General features: G+C 32.2%; 1 protein-coding gene across 2 annotated transcripts in view; it reads right to left on the bottom strand.

Annotated features, from left to right (window-relative positions):
• LOC100378224 (ecotropic viral integration site 5 protein homolog) overlaps positions 1-18921 on the bottom strand; it is a 32304-nt gene that overhangs the window by 4062 nt on the left and 9321 nt on the right. For both annotated transcript variants that reach the window (XM_002735900.4, XM_085492392.1), the window contains exons 3-17: positions 17442-17652; positions 16534-16758; positions 13585-13659; positions 12537-12662; positions 11845-11988; positions 10579-10668; positions 10031-10128; positions 8342-8402; positions 7684-7908; positions 6669-6815; positions 5807-5953; positions 1971-2126; positions 1033-1179; positions 769-864; positions 224-319 (exon numbers count right to left, since the gene is read on the bottom strand). In XM_002735900.4, the coding sequence (XP_002735946.2) occupies positions 224-319; positions 769-864; positions 1033-1179; positions 1971-2126; positions 5807-5953; positions 6669-6815; positions 7684-7908; positions 8342-8402; positions 10031-10128; positions 10579-10668; positions 11845-11988; positions 12537-12662; positions 13585-13659; positions 16534-16758; positions 17442-17652 (2044 nt within the window). The remainder of the gene's footprint in view (positions 1-223; positions 320-768; positions 865-1032; positions 1180-1970; positions 2127-5806; positions 5954-6668; positions 6816-7683; positions 7909-8341; positions 8403-10030; positions 10129-10578; positions 10669-11844; positions 11989-12536; positions 12663-13584; positions 13660-16533; positions 16759-17441; positions 17653-18921) is intronic.

Genomic DNA, 18921 nt, shown 5'->3' on the forward strand with positions numbered 1-18921 from the left:
CTTGTCTAGTTTCAATACAGAAGTGAAGAAAACTAGTCTGTCAATGGGGTATCTGAGAAGCTTTCCCACAATAGCTTAGGGGGCATTGTGTCCTGGTGCTGGAAAGTACCAGGATGTGTGACCCGAGAAAGTACTGTGACCCTGGAAAGTTCCAGGATGTGTGACCCTGGAAAGTACCAGGATGTGCAACCTTTTGAGGTCGTTCATAAGGATTGTGACTTACCTCAGCTTGTAGATCAGTTATTCTGTACTGCAGTTCTTTTATTGTTTGATCTGTTTCAGAGTCATTCAGTTCACCTTTGGTAAGATCTACCTGTTTCTATGGAAACAAAAACAACAAATTTGAATGTTTACAAACTTGAAATGTTATACTGTAAAAGTAATTTCAATATACCGTATTTAATCTATTAGTAGCACAAATGTTAGATATGTCTATGGTTAAAACAAGAAAAATCATATGGCATTGTTTCATGGGGATGGGTAGATGTCACTGTTTTAATTACTGTAACTGGATGTGGCTAACAGTAGTGCACATTTCAGTGACGGTACTGTCAGATGACTGGTCAGGTGACTGATGAATGAAGTTCAGGTCAGGTGATGGAGACGACTGGTCAGGTGACTGATTGTTCAGATGATGGTGTCAGTAAATGATGACAGGTCACAGCTTTGAAGACTGTCACAATGAAACATTACAATTTATTTTCTAAACATGTTTTAAATATGCTACTTTTATATTTCATGAATACAAGAATACTAAAATATTACTACCTGAATTTCTAGTTCTGCAATCCTCTGTTGCATTTCAACCATCTGAGTGTTCATCTCTGCTCTCTTTAACCGGAATGAAACCAAGTCTTCTTGACTCTGGAGGAAACCACATTTACATTTTTTTTTATTTTGGTTTTGAAATCAATTTCAGAAAATCATAAATATTGAAAGTTTCTTCAACATAGTATATTATTTATTTTCCTGTAATTGTTATTCTTTGATAGTCATAATCATTTAAATGCTTTCAACTCCAACAAGTTTTACCTTGGCTTCCAGGTAGGCAAGTTTTTTGTTTCCTTCATTCAATTGTTGTTGAAGTTTTTGTTCTCGTTTTTCAGAAGCTTCCAGAAATTCTTTCAGGTGAATTCTTTCCTCTTCACTTCGTCTTAACTGGTTACTGCAAACTTGATTCTGTTAGGAGTAAATGTAATTCATTTTATACACATAGTTACACACCCTGAAATTTGTTATACATGTAGTAGAAAGTATACAAAATCCAATGCAATAGGTTTCAGTTTAGACAGTTTTTTTTAGTTTACAAAGTACTGTAGTCAGTGTAGACAGGTTTCCAGTTTACACATGATTCAGTTAAGACAGTTGTTTAGTTGGCACAGGGTTCAGTGTAGACAGGTTTTTAGTTGGCACAGGGTTCAGTGTAGACAGGTTTTTAGTTGGCACAGGGTTCAGTGTAGACAGGTTTTTAGTTGGCACAGGGTTCAGTGTAGACAGGTTTTTAGTTGACACAGGGTTCAGTGTAGACAGGTTTTTAGTTAGCACAGGGTTCAGTGTAGACAGGTTTTTAGTTAGCACAGGGTTCAGTGTAGACAGGTTTTTAGTTGGCACAGGGTTCAGTGTAGACAGGTTTTTAGTTGGCACAGGGTTCAGTGTAGACAGGTTTTTAGTTGGAACAGGGTTCAGCGTAGACAGGTTTTTAGTTGGAACAGGGTTCAGCGTAGACAGGTTTTTAGTTGGGACAGGGTTCAGTGTAGACAGGATTTAGTTGGCACAGGGTTCAGTGTAGACAGGTTTTTAGTTGGCACAGGGTTTAGTGTAGACAGGTTTTTAGTTGGCACAGAGTTCAGTGTAAACAGGTTTTTAGTTGGCACAAGATTCCGTTTAGACATGCTTTCAGTTTACACATGATTTTGGTTATCAAACTTAGTCAGTACTGATATCAGTTGATAACCATGATGAAAACTTACCAATGTCTGTAGTTCCATCACTCGTTGTTTAGTTTCTTTCAAAGATGCATAGGACTCCGCTTCTCGTAACTTCAGTGTCATCAACTCATCTTGTAGATAAACGTTGTTCTTTTTGTTTGTTTCATTTCTCCTGAGTACTGTTCTTTGTAAATGTCTCTGTTTTGCCAAAAAATAAATCATCATTAATGAGATAAGTCAGAGAGGGAAACTTGTGGTATTCAATGATTTTGAAAACTATACAGAAATGCTGACACTAACACCACATAATCAACCTAGAGGTATAATCATCAAATTAAAAAAAATGTGGTCTGCAATTTTAATGCAAAAATTAGGAAAATAATTTTTTCAACTAATATTTTGTTTGAATAAAAAAACAAGCAGCCTATCGGCTGAGATAGCTCCGCTGTTAGCAATGCACATTTCAATTAAAGAACTGAAGACATCATTAGAAAATGAACAATATGAATAGTATCAAAGCAATCGGACTTACAGTTTTTAACAAGAAGTCGAAAATATCACTTTTTACCAAAAATTACAAAAATATTCACCAAAATAAATTAATTAGAGAATTGAAGATATCATCACAAAACGAACAAATCTGAGAGAGGTCCACATGTAGTACCTATATATGTAATATCAAAGCAATCGGACTTACAGTTTTCAACAAGAAGTCGAAAATATCACTTTTCACCAAAAAATGACAAAAATATTCACCAAAATTAGAGAATTAAAGATATCATTACAAAATGAACAAATCTGAGAGAGGTCCACATGTAGTACCTATATATGTAATATCAAAGCATTTGCACTTGCGGTTTTTAACAAGAAGTCGGAAATATCAGTTTTTACCAAAAATGACAAAAATATTCACCAAAATTAGAGAATTAAAGATATCATTACAAAATGAACAAATCTGAGAGAGGTCCACATGTAGTACCTATATATGTAATATCAAAGCAATTGCACTTGCGGTTTTTAACAAGAAGTCGAAAATATCAGTTTTTACCGAAAATGACAAAAATATTCACCAAAATTAGAGAACTGAAGATATCATCACAAAATGAACAAATCTGAGAAAGGTCTACATGTAGTATCTATATATGTAATATCAAAGCAATTGAACTTTTGGTTTTTAACAAGAAGTCGAAAATATCAGTTTTTACCAAAAATGACAAAAATATTCACCAAAATTAAAGAATTAAAGATATCATTACAAAATGAACAAATCTGAGAGAGGTCCACATGTAGTACCTATATATGTAATATCAAAGCAATTGCACTTGCGGTTTTTAACAAGAAGTCGAAAATATCAGTTTTTACCAAAAATGACAAAAATATTCACCAAAATTAGAGAACTGAAGATATCATCACAAAATGAACAAATCTGAGAAAGGTCTACATGTAGTATCTATATATGTAATATCAAAGCAATTGAACTTTTGGTTTTTAACAAGAAGTCGAAAATATCACTTTTTACCAAAAATTACAAAAATATTCACCAAAATTAGAGAACTGAAGATATCATCACAAAATGAACAAATCTGAGAAAGGTCTACATGTAGTATCTATATATGTAATATCAAAGCAATTGAACTTTTGGTTTTTAACAAGAAGTCGAAAATATCAGTTTTTACCAAAAATGACAAAAATATTCACCAAAATTAAAGAATTAAAGATATCATTACAAAATGAACAAATCTGAGAGAGGTCCACATGTAGTACCTATATATGTAATATCAAAGCAATTGCACTTGCGGTTTTTAACAAGAAGTCGAAAATATCAGTTTTTACCAAAAATGACAAAAATATTCACCAAAATTAGAGAACTGAAGATATCATCACAAAATGAACAAATCTGAGAAAGGTCTACATGTAGTATCTATATATGCAATATCAAAGCAATTGAACTTTTGGTTTTTAACAAGAAGTCAAAAATATCACTTTTTACCAAAAATTACAAAAATATTCACCAAAATTAGAGAATTGAAGATATCATCACGAAATGAACAAATCTGAGAGAGGTCCACATGTTGTACCTATATATGTAGTATCAAAGCAATTGGACTTGCGGTTTTTAACAAGAAGTCGAAAATATCAGTTTTTACCAAAAATGACAAAAATATTCACCAAAATTAGAGAATTAAAGATATCAACATGAAATGAACAAACCTAAGAGAGGTCTACCCAAGGTACATATACACCAAGTATCAAAGCATTTAGGCTTGTAGTTTTCAAGAAGAAGTCGAAAAAGTAAAACATTGACACGGACGACGGACGACGACGACGACGACGACGGACAATCACTCATATGATAAGCTCCGCTCGACAAAGTCGACAGCGGAGCTAAAAAGAAAGTTTTTATGTATAGCAAGAACTTGAAATGCAACAGAATTTGATTGACACATGTTTAAATTTTGTATAAATAAGATATTCTACATGTGTTGTACTTGTCACATGGGACCCATGCTGAACATGGAGACAAGATTTAGATGCTGAATTGAGGATTATATGTCACCTTTAGGGACGACGTCAAAAGATCGATGTCGGATAAATAACTTCTTTCCTTTAGTTTGGGGGTGGGGGTTTTGACCTCAAAAAGTTTCCATCCTACAAAAACGATTTTATTTTTTAATGAAGTCAAAAAAATCTTGGAGTATTTGTAGTTTGTTTTTTTCTATCCAATCATGGACAGAAATAACCGAAAAGGGATAAAAAACAGAAAAATGGTTTGGTTCGAGTGTAAATTTGTGCGTCAAATGAGGTGCATTTGTAAAATCTTTTTACACCCACCCGGCAACCAACTGCTATGCAATACTACTGTCTGATTATCAATTTGTATTTAATGGTGAATGTAGTCTGTATCAATTAAGTTTCAGTGGGGGGTAGGGGGGTTTGGAAAAAAACTAAAGGAATTAAGTTTTTTATCTGACATCGATCTTTTGACGTCGTCCCCGGCTTACTATGGTTTCATTATTTTGTCACAGGGCAAACTAAAATGTCATAACAAATGTTCAAAATTTGAATTATTGTACTGGTTTCCATGTTATTTTTTCATATCTTGAAATTTTGCTTGGTGACATGGGATTAAAAACAAGCAGCCAGTCGGCTGAGATAGCTCTGCTGTTAGCAATGCACATTTCAATTAAAGAACTGAAGATATCATTAGAAAATGAGTATTAAAGCAATGGGACTTGCTGTTTTCAAAAAGAATTCAAAAATATCACTTTTCACCAAAAATGACAAAAACAATCATCAAAATTAGATAATTGAAGATATCATTTCATAATGAACATATCTGAGAGAGGTCCACATGTAGTACCTATAAATGTAATATCAAAGCAATTGGACTTACGGTTTTTAACAAGAAGTCGAAAATATCACTTTTTACCAAAAATGACAAAAATATTCACCAAAATTAGAGAATTAAAGATATCAAAGTAAAACATTGACACGGACGATGGACAACAGACGACGGACAATCACTCATATGATAAGCTCTGCTCGACAAAGTCGACAGCAGAGCTAAAAACTTGTACATTATTATTGATATTAATTTTAATATTGTAAACATTTTAAAAATTGAAATTTAGTTTGGCGAGTTTTCAGGAAGATAACAGTTTCCCATTATATAAATTGTAAAGTTGTCTCCCAGTTGTGCAAAATTTTACTTTTGCTTGAATGGCCTTAATATATGTGGCAGCACTATGGTACTCCTTTGCTGTGATCCAACAATCAAAGAAAAAACAAAATCCAGTGAAAAAAAAGACTAGCAATTTTGCAATGAAATTTTTGAGAAAATATAGCCTTCAAAAGATTAATGTGAATTGTATACTCACATGCCAGTGTTCCTCAAGGTCAGCAACTTTTTGTCTCATTTCTTTGAGTGACAGATTGGCTTCAGCCTCTCGTAGTTTTACAGCTATGAGCTCTTCTTGCATTGAAGCCACGTTATAACTCGGCTGCTCCACGATCTCTTTATTTTGCTGATAATAAAAGTACAACAGATACAAAATATTAATAAACATGAAACTTACATAATCATAGAAAATGTGATATTATTATTATTATATTTCATTTCAGACTCAAAGATCCATAGAGAAATTACATTAGAAATAACATTATTTATATAGAAGATGTCTATAGCCACATCGAAAACTTGACATTAAAAATAAATCTCCTTTTATACAATTATTAATTATACTATTGTCACTCCAAAAAACACTGCTTAAAATTGTACAAGGATATTTCTTCTGATGCAATTACCAATAGCACTGCTTGACTTCTGTTTTCAAAGTACATCGTTGTATGTTACAAGCTGAAATAATCAAATGAGACTATGTGCAGACGGCATTTTCAGCCCCACCTGTCGCATTGGTTGTATATTAAGTCATTAAAATATTATTGTTTTTGACCATTGAAAAATCTGATTAATTATTCGTGAGGAAGTCTGATTCAGACAAAAACTAAAATAGTGAGTGACATATTTATAACTCTTGCATCATTGAAATAATACAAAATGTCTTTGTTCTGGCCATTAACTTCCCCAGGACTCAAGACAAAGCACCTAAAGCCCCATTAACACAGAGTTGAAATTGTCACAAAGTAACTAGTCTGAATTTTATTTTCTGAAAACATCATCTACATCATTTTTTGGACCAAAATGAGATACAAGTGATATTGTCTCTTGTTGATTCATACCTCTTCAAGTTCCTGCACTTTGTCTGCAAGTTCTCTTAATGACGCCGATGATTCAGCTTCTCGTAGTTTTACTGCGATGAGTTCTTCTTGTAACGCCGTGACAACAGAATCCATCTCTTCTTGAGCTTTAGAACTCTGTAACTTTGGCTGATCAGAGAAGTGAAACAAACAGTATTAATACATTACATTAAAAAAAACAAGTGATTTATTTTTGCCGGTTTTTATTTTTGTTGTAATTATATTCCTTCAATGAGATTATTTCATGGTATCATTTCAAGAATAACACCAAAGTATTTTTTTCAGCAAAAAAAAAATGCAAAAAAGCTATACTGTATCTATAGATGGATAGAAGATATCAGCGTGACACTGCACTGCCTTAGCACAAACTTTCCGGTATTCTCGTAATAACCTTATTATTATACATCTTTTCTCTGTTTGTAATAATAATTTAATGAGCGATAATAACCAAAAATGTTCTGTGTGAACATTTGTGGTCAGGGACAGGATTCCAACACATGCTGTGGTGCTTCATCCATAATACTGTCTAATATAATGATGAAATTTAGTAATAATTTTACAAAATGAGAAAAATATTTTAGCGGGAAAATACCTGCACTCAATGGGTTAAATAAAGATTATCTATCTATCTTCCTATCTATAATTAGTGCCCTCAAAAAGTAGGTTAAACTTGTTCCATCTTCTACAATCTAGTGAGAGACAAAATGTTGGAAAATTTCACTTGTTTTTGATATCTTTTATCCATTTTTCCATTATTTCTTTGTTTGTTTTAGACCAAATAGAGATAATTTCCCAAGGGCTACAGATCTTGATGATAGTGACTTGAGAAAATCACACATTTTCGCAATTAATTGTTTTCTAAAGGACAAACAAATATAATACTGACTAAATTTTAAAGTTTCAATATAAAAAGAATAATAATGCATACAAGATTTTTCTCAGCTTGCGGCCATTAGTAAGAACTAAATGCAAACCTTGATTATAGATCTGTCCATACCTTATTTTTTAAAGAGGTAATTACTTCTTGGGCAGCTTGTAATCTTTCGTTAGTCTGTTCTTCATTTTGTCTCAGAGCCGCTAGTTCTTTTTTGATACCGTACTTCTCTTCCGCTTCCTGTGCTCTTGTCACCTGTCCTTGTATCAATCTGTCAGCCAATGCCGCACTTTCTTTCTCAAGTACTTCTATTCGTTGCCTTAGTAACCGATTCTCTGTTCGAAGTCTCTGAAATCGCCAAAATAAGCATATGTTATTTAACTGTTACAAAAAAAGTGCAAATAGATGTGATTATTTCTTTTTTCATTTTCACCAATATATTTGGGCAAAAAACTGATATTTGAAAGTCTATTTTTTTTTTACTGTAAATTAAATTCCAGTACAATTTTGATTTTAACAAATCATAGGGTAAGTGTAGTTAAAATCCTACAAGCGAATATGGTAGTGTTTGAAATTTCTCAAAATTGGGTAATTTCAAAGGAAAGTTAACTTTCAAATTTTACCAGCCCTGCATTACAGATAATCTTAAAGTTCCTATTCAAATACTCAACATTCAGCGGTCACACAACACTAATAAGATTAATTTCCCATTTTCAATTTGTTGCATTCTTTGCTTTACTATCCATGTATCAGGGTATAAATACAATTATATCAAACATACCCTCATTTCAATCTGTTCTTCTGTTTCTTTGGTTTTAATGGCAAGGTATTCTTTTTCAAGTCTACAGAAAGTAAAGATATGCATGTAATATAAAAATGTGAAATAATCATGTTAAGCTAGTGATGGATTGCACTCATGACAGTTTTCTATCATGCTGAAACTGATGCTAATTTCAGCATTGAGAATTCGTTTTAATGAATCTGAAACTGATACTAACTTCAGCATTGTGAATTCGTTTTAATGAATCTGAAACTGATGCTAACTTCAGCATTGTGAATTCGTTTTAATGAATCTGAAACTGATGCTAACTTCAGCATTGTGAATTCATTTTAATGAATCTGAAACTGATGCTAACTTCAGCATTGTGAATTCGTTTTAATGAATCTGAAACTGATGCTAACTTCAGCATTGTGAATTCGTTTTAATGAATCTGAAACTGATGCTAACTTCAGCATTGTGAATTCGTTTTAATGAATCTGAAACTGATGCTAACTTCAGCATTGTGAATTCGTTTTAATGAATCTGAAACTGATGCTAACTTCAGCATTGTGAATTTGTTTTAATGAATCTGAAACTGATGCTAACTTCAGCATTGTGAATTCGTTTTAATGAATCTGAAACTGATGCTAACTTCAGCATTGTGAATTCATTTTAATGAATCTGAAACTGATGCTAACTTCAGCAATGTGAATTCGTTTTAATGAATCTGAAACTGATGCTAACTTCAGCATTGTGAATTCGTTTTAATGAATCTGAAACTGATGCTAACTTCAGCATTGTGAATTCGTTTTAATGAATCTGAAACTGATGCTAACTTCAGCATTGTGAATTCGTTTTAATGAATCTGAAACTGATGCTAACTTCAGCATTGTGAATTCGTTTTAATGAATCTGAAACTGATGCTAACTTCAGCATTGTGAATTAGTTTTAATGAATCTGAAACTGATGCTAACTTCAGCATTGTGAATTAGTTTTAATGAATCTGAAACTGATGCTAACTTCAGCATTGTGAATTAGTTTTAATGAATCTGATACTAACTTCAGCATTGTGAATTCGTTTTAATGAATCTGAAACTGATGCTAACTTCAGCATTGTGAATTCGTTTTAATGAATCTGAAACTGATGCTAACTTCAGCATTGTGAATTCGTTTTAATGAATCTGAAACTGATGCTAACTTCAGCATTGTGAATTCGTTTTAATGAATCTGAAACTGATGCTAACTTCAGCATTGTGAATTCGTTTTAATGAATCTGAAACTCATGCTAACTTCAGCATTGTGAATTCATTTTAATGAATCTGAAACTGATGCTAACTTCAGCATTGTGAATTTACTATGACTAATCTGAATCCAAAGCTGACATTAAAATTGTATATTCACATGATGAATCTGAAAATGTAGCTAACTACAGCATTCTGAATTCACTTTGATTAATCTGAAAATGAAATCGGTGCTAACTTCAGGATTGTTAATTCACTTTTATGAATCAGCATCTGAAATCAAAGCTTACTCAGTATTGTAAATTCATTTTAATGAATCTGAATCTGAAAATGAACCTAACTTACTTTTAAAATTATTTTTAATTACTTTTAAAGGATTGTGAATTAACTTAAATAAATCTGCATCTGAAATCAAACCGATCAGTAATGTAAATTCATTTTGATTCACTTTTACCTGAACCTAACCTACTTTTTAATTCTTTTTGAATTGATTTTTATTTGGTAAGATAAATTCATTAAACCATCTTTGTCTTGGTCATATTTCTCTGGAACACCATGTTGAAAATACTGCAAAGAACAAAAATATGTATGTATCAGTGAATATCATGTTACCAAATTCCAACTGCTAGTGTTATCTTATTGAGGTTAAGCAGATTGGAAACTTGACCCCTATTCACCACCACATATTTCACACACATTTCTGTGAAACTAAGGTTTGCAACAAATGAGTGAAAAATAGACAAAATTGTTGTGTAAATTCCAGAATGTTACAGACTCAAAATTAATATTAGACTGAGATATACAAAACAAATTGAATCAACACTACCGGTACATTCAATTCACAAAACACCCAAATTTGTACTGAAACATTTTGCTAATGTTTATATGTATTTTTTATAATTTTCTTGTTACTTTTTAACTGTAGGTTTCAATCTGAATTTTCAATAAAAATGTGAAAAAAAACATCTATTTAGTGAAAATAGTTGACTGTGAACACTAAAAAAACAGAATTCCTACCCGTAACATGCCTTCCATATCTAACTGTAAAAGCTGTGGGGCACTATCTGTTAATATTGCCATGCCAACACGAAATATCGTCTCCATACCCTGAAATAAAAGACAAGTCACATGACTATTAGATTAAGATATTTCATTGATACGCAACTAATACAAGTATAAGTTTGACACCATGCAAAAGTTTAGAGCTTTTACATGGTCTCAATTTCCAAATATTCATGTCTGACAGAAACATGCTTTGTTACAACAGTTTGTAATTTCCCTGAATATGTAATTATAATATTTACATTCTGGGATACGTGATAAAGTAACCATTTCATGTTAGTTTCATTTTTCACTGATATCATCACAGAATGCAATGGATGCTTGAAATAGTTTGATTGTTGACACATAAAAAGCGGAAGATTATTGCTATCATCACAAAATACAAAAATAGGAAATATATGAATACACAAGAACACACCCATATTTGCTATGTTAGTAGAACATCCTGTTACATAAATCTTTGGTTTAGAGCACACCAGATAAAAAAACTAAATAATTACAAAACTGTTTTCATTTTCTAATTTTTTTCCTTATAAGAAAAAATAGTGTTATCCTCAAAACATTGTGTCAAAACAATTTTCTTTGTACAAAAACAACAGTTTCTGGTCAATTTATTTTCCAAAATCGATGAACAATGATATTTTCTTTTTAATTTTGAGGTTTCCTAAAATTCTCATAAACTTTGTGCTTTTACTGTTTTTTCATAAAAACTGAATTTTTCTAAAATTCTAACAAAACCTAAAAAGCGTTCACGTTTGTAACTGATATGTGCAAATGACCAGAAACATTACACTGTAAAACACTTATTTCCACATTTTTGCTGAAGAAGAGAATCATTGAAGATAAAATCAAGTGAAAATATCCCTGAAAACTTTATTTAAAACAGCATAAATATCTTTTCATTGTTAATGCATCATGCAGCTAAAGATGACTGCGCAGATAAAAATCTACCGTAAAATCTGTATTAGAAGCCGCATCCCTAAAAGAAGCCGCACCCATTCGTTTTGAATAATTGAGAACCAAAAATTCATCATTTCTCATATGTGTAGATGCTCTAATAGAAGTCGCATACCCTCTGTTGCATTGTACCATTTTAATAGAAGCCGCGGCTTCTAATACAAATTTTACAGTAATATTTTTTTGTTGACTTCCCAAACAGTTTCACCAACTTAGATTCTTCCTAACTAAATTCACTGATATTAACTTTGGTTGTTCACTCACCTCTGAAATGAAAACATCCATAATTCTACATGATAACGATAGTGATAATGATGTTGCAAACAATGTTAGAAACCATGGCGATGCATACATAGATGTGTAAAAACTCTGTGTTTGGAAATGGAAATATAAATCTGGCAGGTGTTCCTGAAAAAAAAAAGAAGTACATGTTTCAACAATTTGAGTTCTCCTGCAAGTATTTTGTTGCTAAGGCCATGGTGTTTATTGCTAAGTCCATGGTGTTTGTTGCTAAGGCCATGGAGTTTGTTACTAAGGCCATGGTGTTTGTTGCTAAGGCCATGGTGTTTGTTGCTAAGGCCATGGTGTTTGTTGCTAAGGCCATGGTGTTTGTTGCTAAGGCCATGGTGTTTGTTGCTAAGGCCATGGTGTTTGTTGCTAAGGCCACGGTGTTTGTTGCTAAGACCATGGAGTTTGTTACTAAGGCCAAGGAGTTTGTTACTAAGGCCAAGGAGTTTGTTGTTAATGTTTTGGCGTTTGTCTTACAATCTTCGGTAACAAATTTTAATAGGATAAATTTGTGAATATGTGTGGGAGCATACATAAACAATATAATTACCATGGCCCAATTTTTTAACTGACTGGAAAACTTACATTAAATGCAATGATCAATTTAGTTTCCTGTTTGTTAGTAAAATGTTATATACAGTAAAACTTGCTAAGTAAATTTTACCTACCTGTATAAGGTTCTCTAGTTGAAACATACAAAGCCCTAGTTCAGCCATACTTGGTTTGAATAATTCTCTTAAACGGTAATCTTGCATAAGTTTAACAACCACACAAAAAGCTTCTTCCTCCGGCATCTGTGGAATAAAAACAAAAGGTACTGATTGGTTAATTAAGTTAATAATAGTTTATTTAATATCAGTCCAAACACATCAATATTTCATTTTTATGCATTTTTCTATAATTATGAACCAAATAGACATATTTTACCATTTGTTACCGATATTGACATTTTTTTTTAAAAATTAATATGGAAACAAATATTCAGTTTTATTTTGTGAAATGTGACATCCAAAAGGTAACAATACCAAAGTATTACTGTAAAATACTTTATTTTAGATGGAATTAATTTTCGCTGAAAGGACTTTTTGGATGTTTTGTATGGAATTTATTTTCACTGATTTTTGACAAGTTGAATGAAAAAAATATAGGAAAACAGGTATACTCACTTGATTTTATTTATAGCAAAAATTTATTAATTCCAAGCGAAAATAAAGTATTTTACAGTGACCCCTGAAAGTTATTTATTTATATTTAGGCCAGACTTTTATTATCCCTTGTTTCGCGAACCCACCGAATGAACAAGAGCCGAAAATGAAATAAAAATTAAATGTTATTTCAGCGTAATTTCTCGCACTCGCCGACTTGTAAGCACAAAAAATTGCTAACAAAATATTATTTTTATCTTCATTTTTTTACCGCCTGCCGCATAACAAATCCAAGTTGCATTTTTCGTGGAAGTATCATGATCAAAGTATCGAAGTCTCGCACAGATGAGAAAAAAGGTTATACATGGAATAAAATTTTATTTCATTTCTTTTCTCCGATCAATGATCTCACTTACAATTCTTTGAGAATCACACAAATCTAATGGGAAAAAAAGGATTAATTTTATTTTTTTCCTGCCCTCCTCAAAAAAATTGCCTTATAAAAACTCAAGAAACAAGGAATAAAAAAAGTCTTGCCTTACTTGTACATGTGTACATATAAAATACTAACCTGCATCAGAAGTAATCCAACAATAAAACCACATCCCTGGCAGTATCCAACTTCCCGATCATGTAGAGAATAGGCCTAGAAAAAAGATTGAAATTATTATTCACAAATCTTGTCACTCACATAATTATACAATCCTACACAGTAGGTCGTATCCAGATATGTGGAATACAAACACTATTACTCCAATTCACAAGAAAGGTGATCCACTGAATCCAGAAAACTATAGAGGAATTTCAACCAACAGTATCATCAGAAGGATCTTTGCTATGATATTTAATCAAAGAATTAAACATCTTGAAGATTTATGGAAAAACACAGGACCATTGATCATCTTCTGAATTTTACATATTATGGTGAAAAAATACCAGTCTAAGAATAAAAAACTGTTCTTCTGCTTTGTGGACCCAAACAGATGCTTTGATACTGAATGGCAAACAGGTCTTTTATACGTTCATTATATAAGATTATCAAAACAATGTACTCAAATATTAAATTCCATGACAAACTTGATTACAAAATTACACCTCCATTTCAGACAGTCAATAGAGTCAAAGTCTCACTTGATCAATTATTTTCATTAATGACCTTGTTGAAATATTGAACAAGACTACTACTGACCAGTTGAAGATAATATTTGGTAATCGTAGTCCTAAATAACTATTAAAAATAGCTAGACGTTTCGAGCAATGGCTCTTTATCGATAGCATAGAAGCAAGTGTGACTACTAATTTACTACTGACCAGAGTTATATGTTGTTTATTATTTGCAGATGATATTGTCCTGACATCAACTTCCAACTTAACACACTTCATAATTATACTACTAAATGGGGCTTGGAAGTCATCACAACTAAAACTAAGACATTTTCTAAAATTCAGCAGAGATCAGATGATCCATTTTTTACTTATGGTGACATAACACTAAACCATACCAAGACATTAACATACTTGGGTGTGATATTAAGCAGCAATGGATCCCTAAACAAAACTATGGAGAGACTCTCAGATAAGGCCAGAAAAGCAGAACAACTGATGGCTAAGATTAATAAATAATAGAATTTGTTCAGGTGATAACTTCCTTGTAATTCACAAATCACACGAAACCTATGTGTAGAGTGAAATTATGCAGTTAGAGTTAACATCTACATATTTTGTCTACATTCAATCTATTTCATGTGTTGAATAATGTTGTAATATTATTAGGTCAGTTCTATTTTTAGTACAATCTTGTAACCATGACAACTATTAGCTGTTCATCTTAGCACACTACACTGTCAGATAACAACTTTTACTAAGCTCAAGATTCAGAGAAATTTATTCACAACACACTTAAGGTAAAAATTAAGGTTGATGCAATTTAGTTTTTTTGATTTAAAGCAATATATATTTTTAGAAAACTATTATTTATTACTAAAAGATGATGTAAATCATTTTAGGACAATATTGATCAAATTAAACATCTCTGAGAAAGGTCCACCTGAGGTACAACATCAAAGCAACTGAACTTGCGGTTTTTAACAAGAAGTTGAAAATATCATTTTTTACCCAAAATGAGATAATTGAAGATATCATCACGAAATGAACAAATTTAAGAGAGGTCTACCCAAGGTACTTAATACACCAAGTATCAAAGCAATCAGTAGTTTTTAAGAAGAAGTCAAAAAGGTAAAAAGTTGACACAGACGGCTATGGCTGACAGACAACAACGGATTATCACTCGCATGATAAGCTCCACTTGAAAAAGTCAATAACAGAGCTAAAAAGTGGCTCATAAGAGAGCTGAAAGAAATTTTTGACTACATACTTTGATAATGCTATTTTGACAATGAAATGATGTTTTTCATCTCAAATCTTGTTACTGGTAATAAATGTGCCAAATCCTGTGTTTTTATTAGTAATGCCATCTATTTATTTTTCAAAAACATATTTATCCTTTTTAAATTTTTTGTAGAAGTCTATTGTTGCCATTTTTTTCTACTTATTCTGGTACACATTCCCAATTCTTTCTCTGAAAAGAACATTGGAATTTTTAGTTTTAAGATCAGTAGAACTAAACAGAGTAATTTCCAATAATTTATTAATAATACCAACCCAGAGATCATTCAGCCTTAAAACTATTTTCTACAAAGGCAGCATTGAGGATAATATTATTAGTTTGTTGACAATAAAGTTTTTGATAAAATTTCATCACAAAACTACAAACGTCAATCAAACGTCAATCATGATAGGATACCTAATTCATGATAGGATACCTAATTCATGATAGGATACCTAATTCACTGTTAGAAGATTTTCTATGGATACCCAAAACTCTCTACTTATGTTGATCTATAATATAATTTATTAGGTTAGAAACAATATTTTTAGCATCTCATTATCCATGTGTGATATAAAAACTTAACCATATATAGACACAATCCTAGATAAAGAGTGCCCTCTGCAGGAAAGAAAAGTGCCCTCTGCAGGAAAGAAAAGTGCCCTCTGCAGGAAAGAAAAGTGCCCTCTGCAGGAAAGAAAAGTGCCCTCTACAGGAAAGAAAAGTACCCTCTACAGGAAAGAAAAGTACCCCCTACAGGAAAGAACAGTGCCCCCTACAGGAAAGAACAGTGCCCTCTACAGGCAGGAAGAGTGCCCTCTACATGCAGGAAGAGTGCCCTCTACAGGCAGGAGAGTGCCCTCTACAGGCAGGAGAGTGCCATCTACAGGAAAGAATAGTGCCCTCTACAGGCAGGAAGAGTTCTCTCTACAGGCAGGAAGAGTGCCCTCTACAGGCAGGGAGAGTGCCATCTACAGGAAAGAATAGTGCCCTCTACAGGCAGGACGAGTGCCCTCTACAGGCAGGACGAGTGCCCTCTACAGGCAGGACAAGTGCCCTCTACAGGCAGGGAGAGTGCCCTCTACAGACATGAAGAGTGCCCTCTACAGTTGCAAATAAATCAAATCTCTATACCTTCATCACATTGAACAGAACCTCTTGACCAGGCCCATCTTTTTCTTTGAAAAATTCGTGTTCTGGATACGTCCTGGCAATGTCTCGTCTGATAACTTTCTCACATGGGGAAGACATCTTCAAATATTCCACATACTTTTCTTTTAATGGTGAATCATGAGCCCGACACATCAACTGCCAGACAATACCACGGAAATGATGAGGTATGCCACGACGTACTAAATCCTGACAAGAAACACAATTCATCGTAAACTGTTAAATATTTTATGTTAACAATGTTTGCTATTTCATCATGAAAGAATTTAAGGGAGCGTGATGCCATTTTGTAATTTTCTTTGACTGGAAATTTTTCCTGCAAAACGAAATTATGTTAGGGTAAATGTGTTCACATTTTCAGCATATACATGTACTGTGGAATACTTTATTTTCGCTTGGAATTTATTTTCACTATTTTCGCTGAAGGAATGATTCAGTGAAAATAAAATCAAGTGAATATACCTTTTTCCTATCTTTTACATCAACTCCCCAAAAGTGAAAATAAATTCCATATAACACACATAAAAAGTCATTTCAGCAAAAATTAATTCCAGTGAAAATAAAGTATTTTACAGTATTACATGCAGTCAGTCCATGGAATAATTGTATTCAGCATTGTACATATAAGTAACTTCCACACATGTGGTACATATGTGATGAATAGATTTTGCACCAAATTTAGGTTTTCACAAAATGTATTTTATGTGTACCTTGCATGTTAGAAGTGTATCACCAATAGAAATGCATTTGAAAGTATTATATACAAGGTCATCAAAATAGGATTTGCTTTGACACATTTGTTATTTACTTAAGTGCCTATTAAATAAGTGGTTAATAAATAGAACAAATATGGTATTTTGAGAAATACTTACTTTGACAAATCGAGTTTTCTTTTTGTAAATATCGTCCCAGTCATTAACAATTCGACCCCATATAACCCAGGAATCTTCAGGAATTTCACATGTTGAACTCAGATGACTTGCAATAGAACTAGTTGATTTCAAACTTGAATCTGAACCTCGCCGTGAGGACTCTGATGGTGTTGACAAAGATTTCAATGATTTGGCGTCCGATTCAAGTAACCTGCAAAATGAACATAATGAGGATACACCATTTCTATAAAGTGCGCCCTCTAGTGACCACTTGTATTGGCAAAATGGCGCATATGATTGAAGGCAATGTCTTTCAAAGTAAACATTGTATTCGGCCCCGTTCTCGTCACAGTCACAAAGAGTATTCAAAACAAATGGATTGGTAGAATCTTCCCCAAATCAAGATAAGTCAGCGTACAAATTCATGGTTACAGTGCATAAACCAATATGTGACTATGAATAAACTAGTACATGTACTTTCCCAACCTATAACAGTACAATTTTTTCTTGCCTAAATTTTGGACAGGCATTTTGAACATTTTTTTAGGTATTTCTTTAACATTCCGTTTTTTATTTTGAACCGAAAAGACACATTATTACATAGTGGTATATGGAAAGAAAAATTAAGAGGAAAAAAAAATAAAATAAAAAAATAAATAAATACAAATTTAATCTGGTATAACAATTACATTTGCCAATTATCTAGTGGTTCCAAAATTAAAACATTATTTAAAAAAATGAAAAATCCACAAATCTTCAATAAAATTTTTGAAGAAATATAGAAAAATGAAACTAGCCATTCAAATCTGTAAGCATCATTTTATGTTGCATAGATTTATGGTTTTGGGAATAAACAATTTATATATTCCACACTTAACTTTATATATCCAGTGGGTTTAATTCAGCTCATCAGTGGTGTACACAAAACTGAAGTATTGAGAAATTGTATGAAATTGCTGCCGTTTCTTTAGAAAAGATAACTAACTGTTCATATCACCAAAGGCAGTTAAAAGGAACACAATTAAATTTGTTTAGCATTACATAAATTTGAGAAATTTGATGAAAGAAATCAATTGAATAGACGATTCATTATACTGCGTTGTTTGAAAACAATATTAGGATTCTATCATTTTACTAAATGTATTTTAATTAAACATTTTTGATGAAAAATAAGCAGCAATCTGCTATTATTAAATAATTTTAATTTTTAAATAATGTTTACTAAAATCAATTGAAACTGTTTTTTTTTTTAAACTGTACATTGTGTATTTTCTAAAATCTTGAAAAAAAATTATTTTACCGGTAACTGATGCTTGGAATGAACAGAAAAAATTTATATTTTTTTAAGGGAGGGTGCCAGCCACACCTCCATATGAAATGAGTCAGCAGAATAAATAAGTACACAAACATTTGTATTACTGCATTTATTAACATTATAATAATTCTCTATAAACATTTTTTTAAATTAACCTGTTCACAA

The sequence above is a fragment of the Saccoglossus kowalevskii genome, chromosome 17, assembly GCF_978046115.1.
Source record: "Saccoglossus kowalevskii chromosome 17, keSacKowa6.1, whole genome shotgun sequence".
Taxonomy (NCBI): domain Eukaryota; kingdom Metazoa; phylum Hemichordata; class Enteropneusta; family Harrimaniidae; genus Saccoglossus; species Saccoglossus kowalevskii.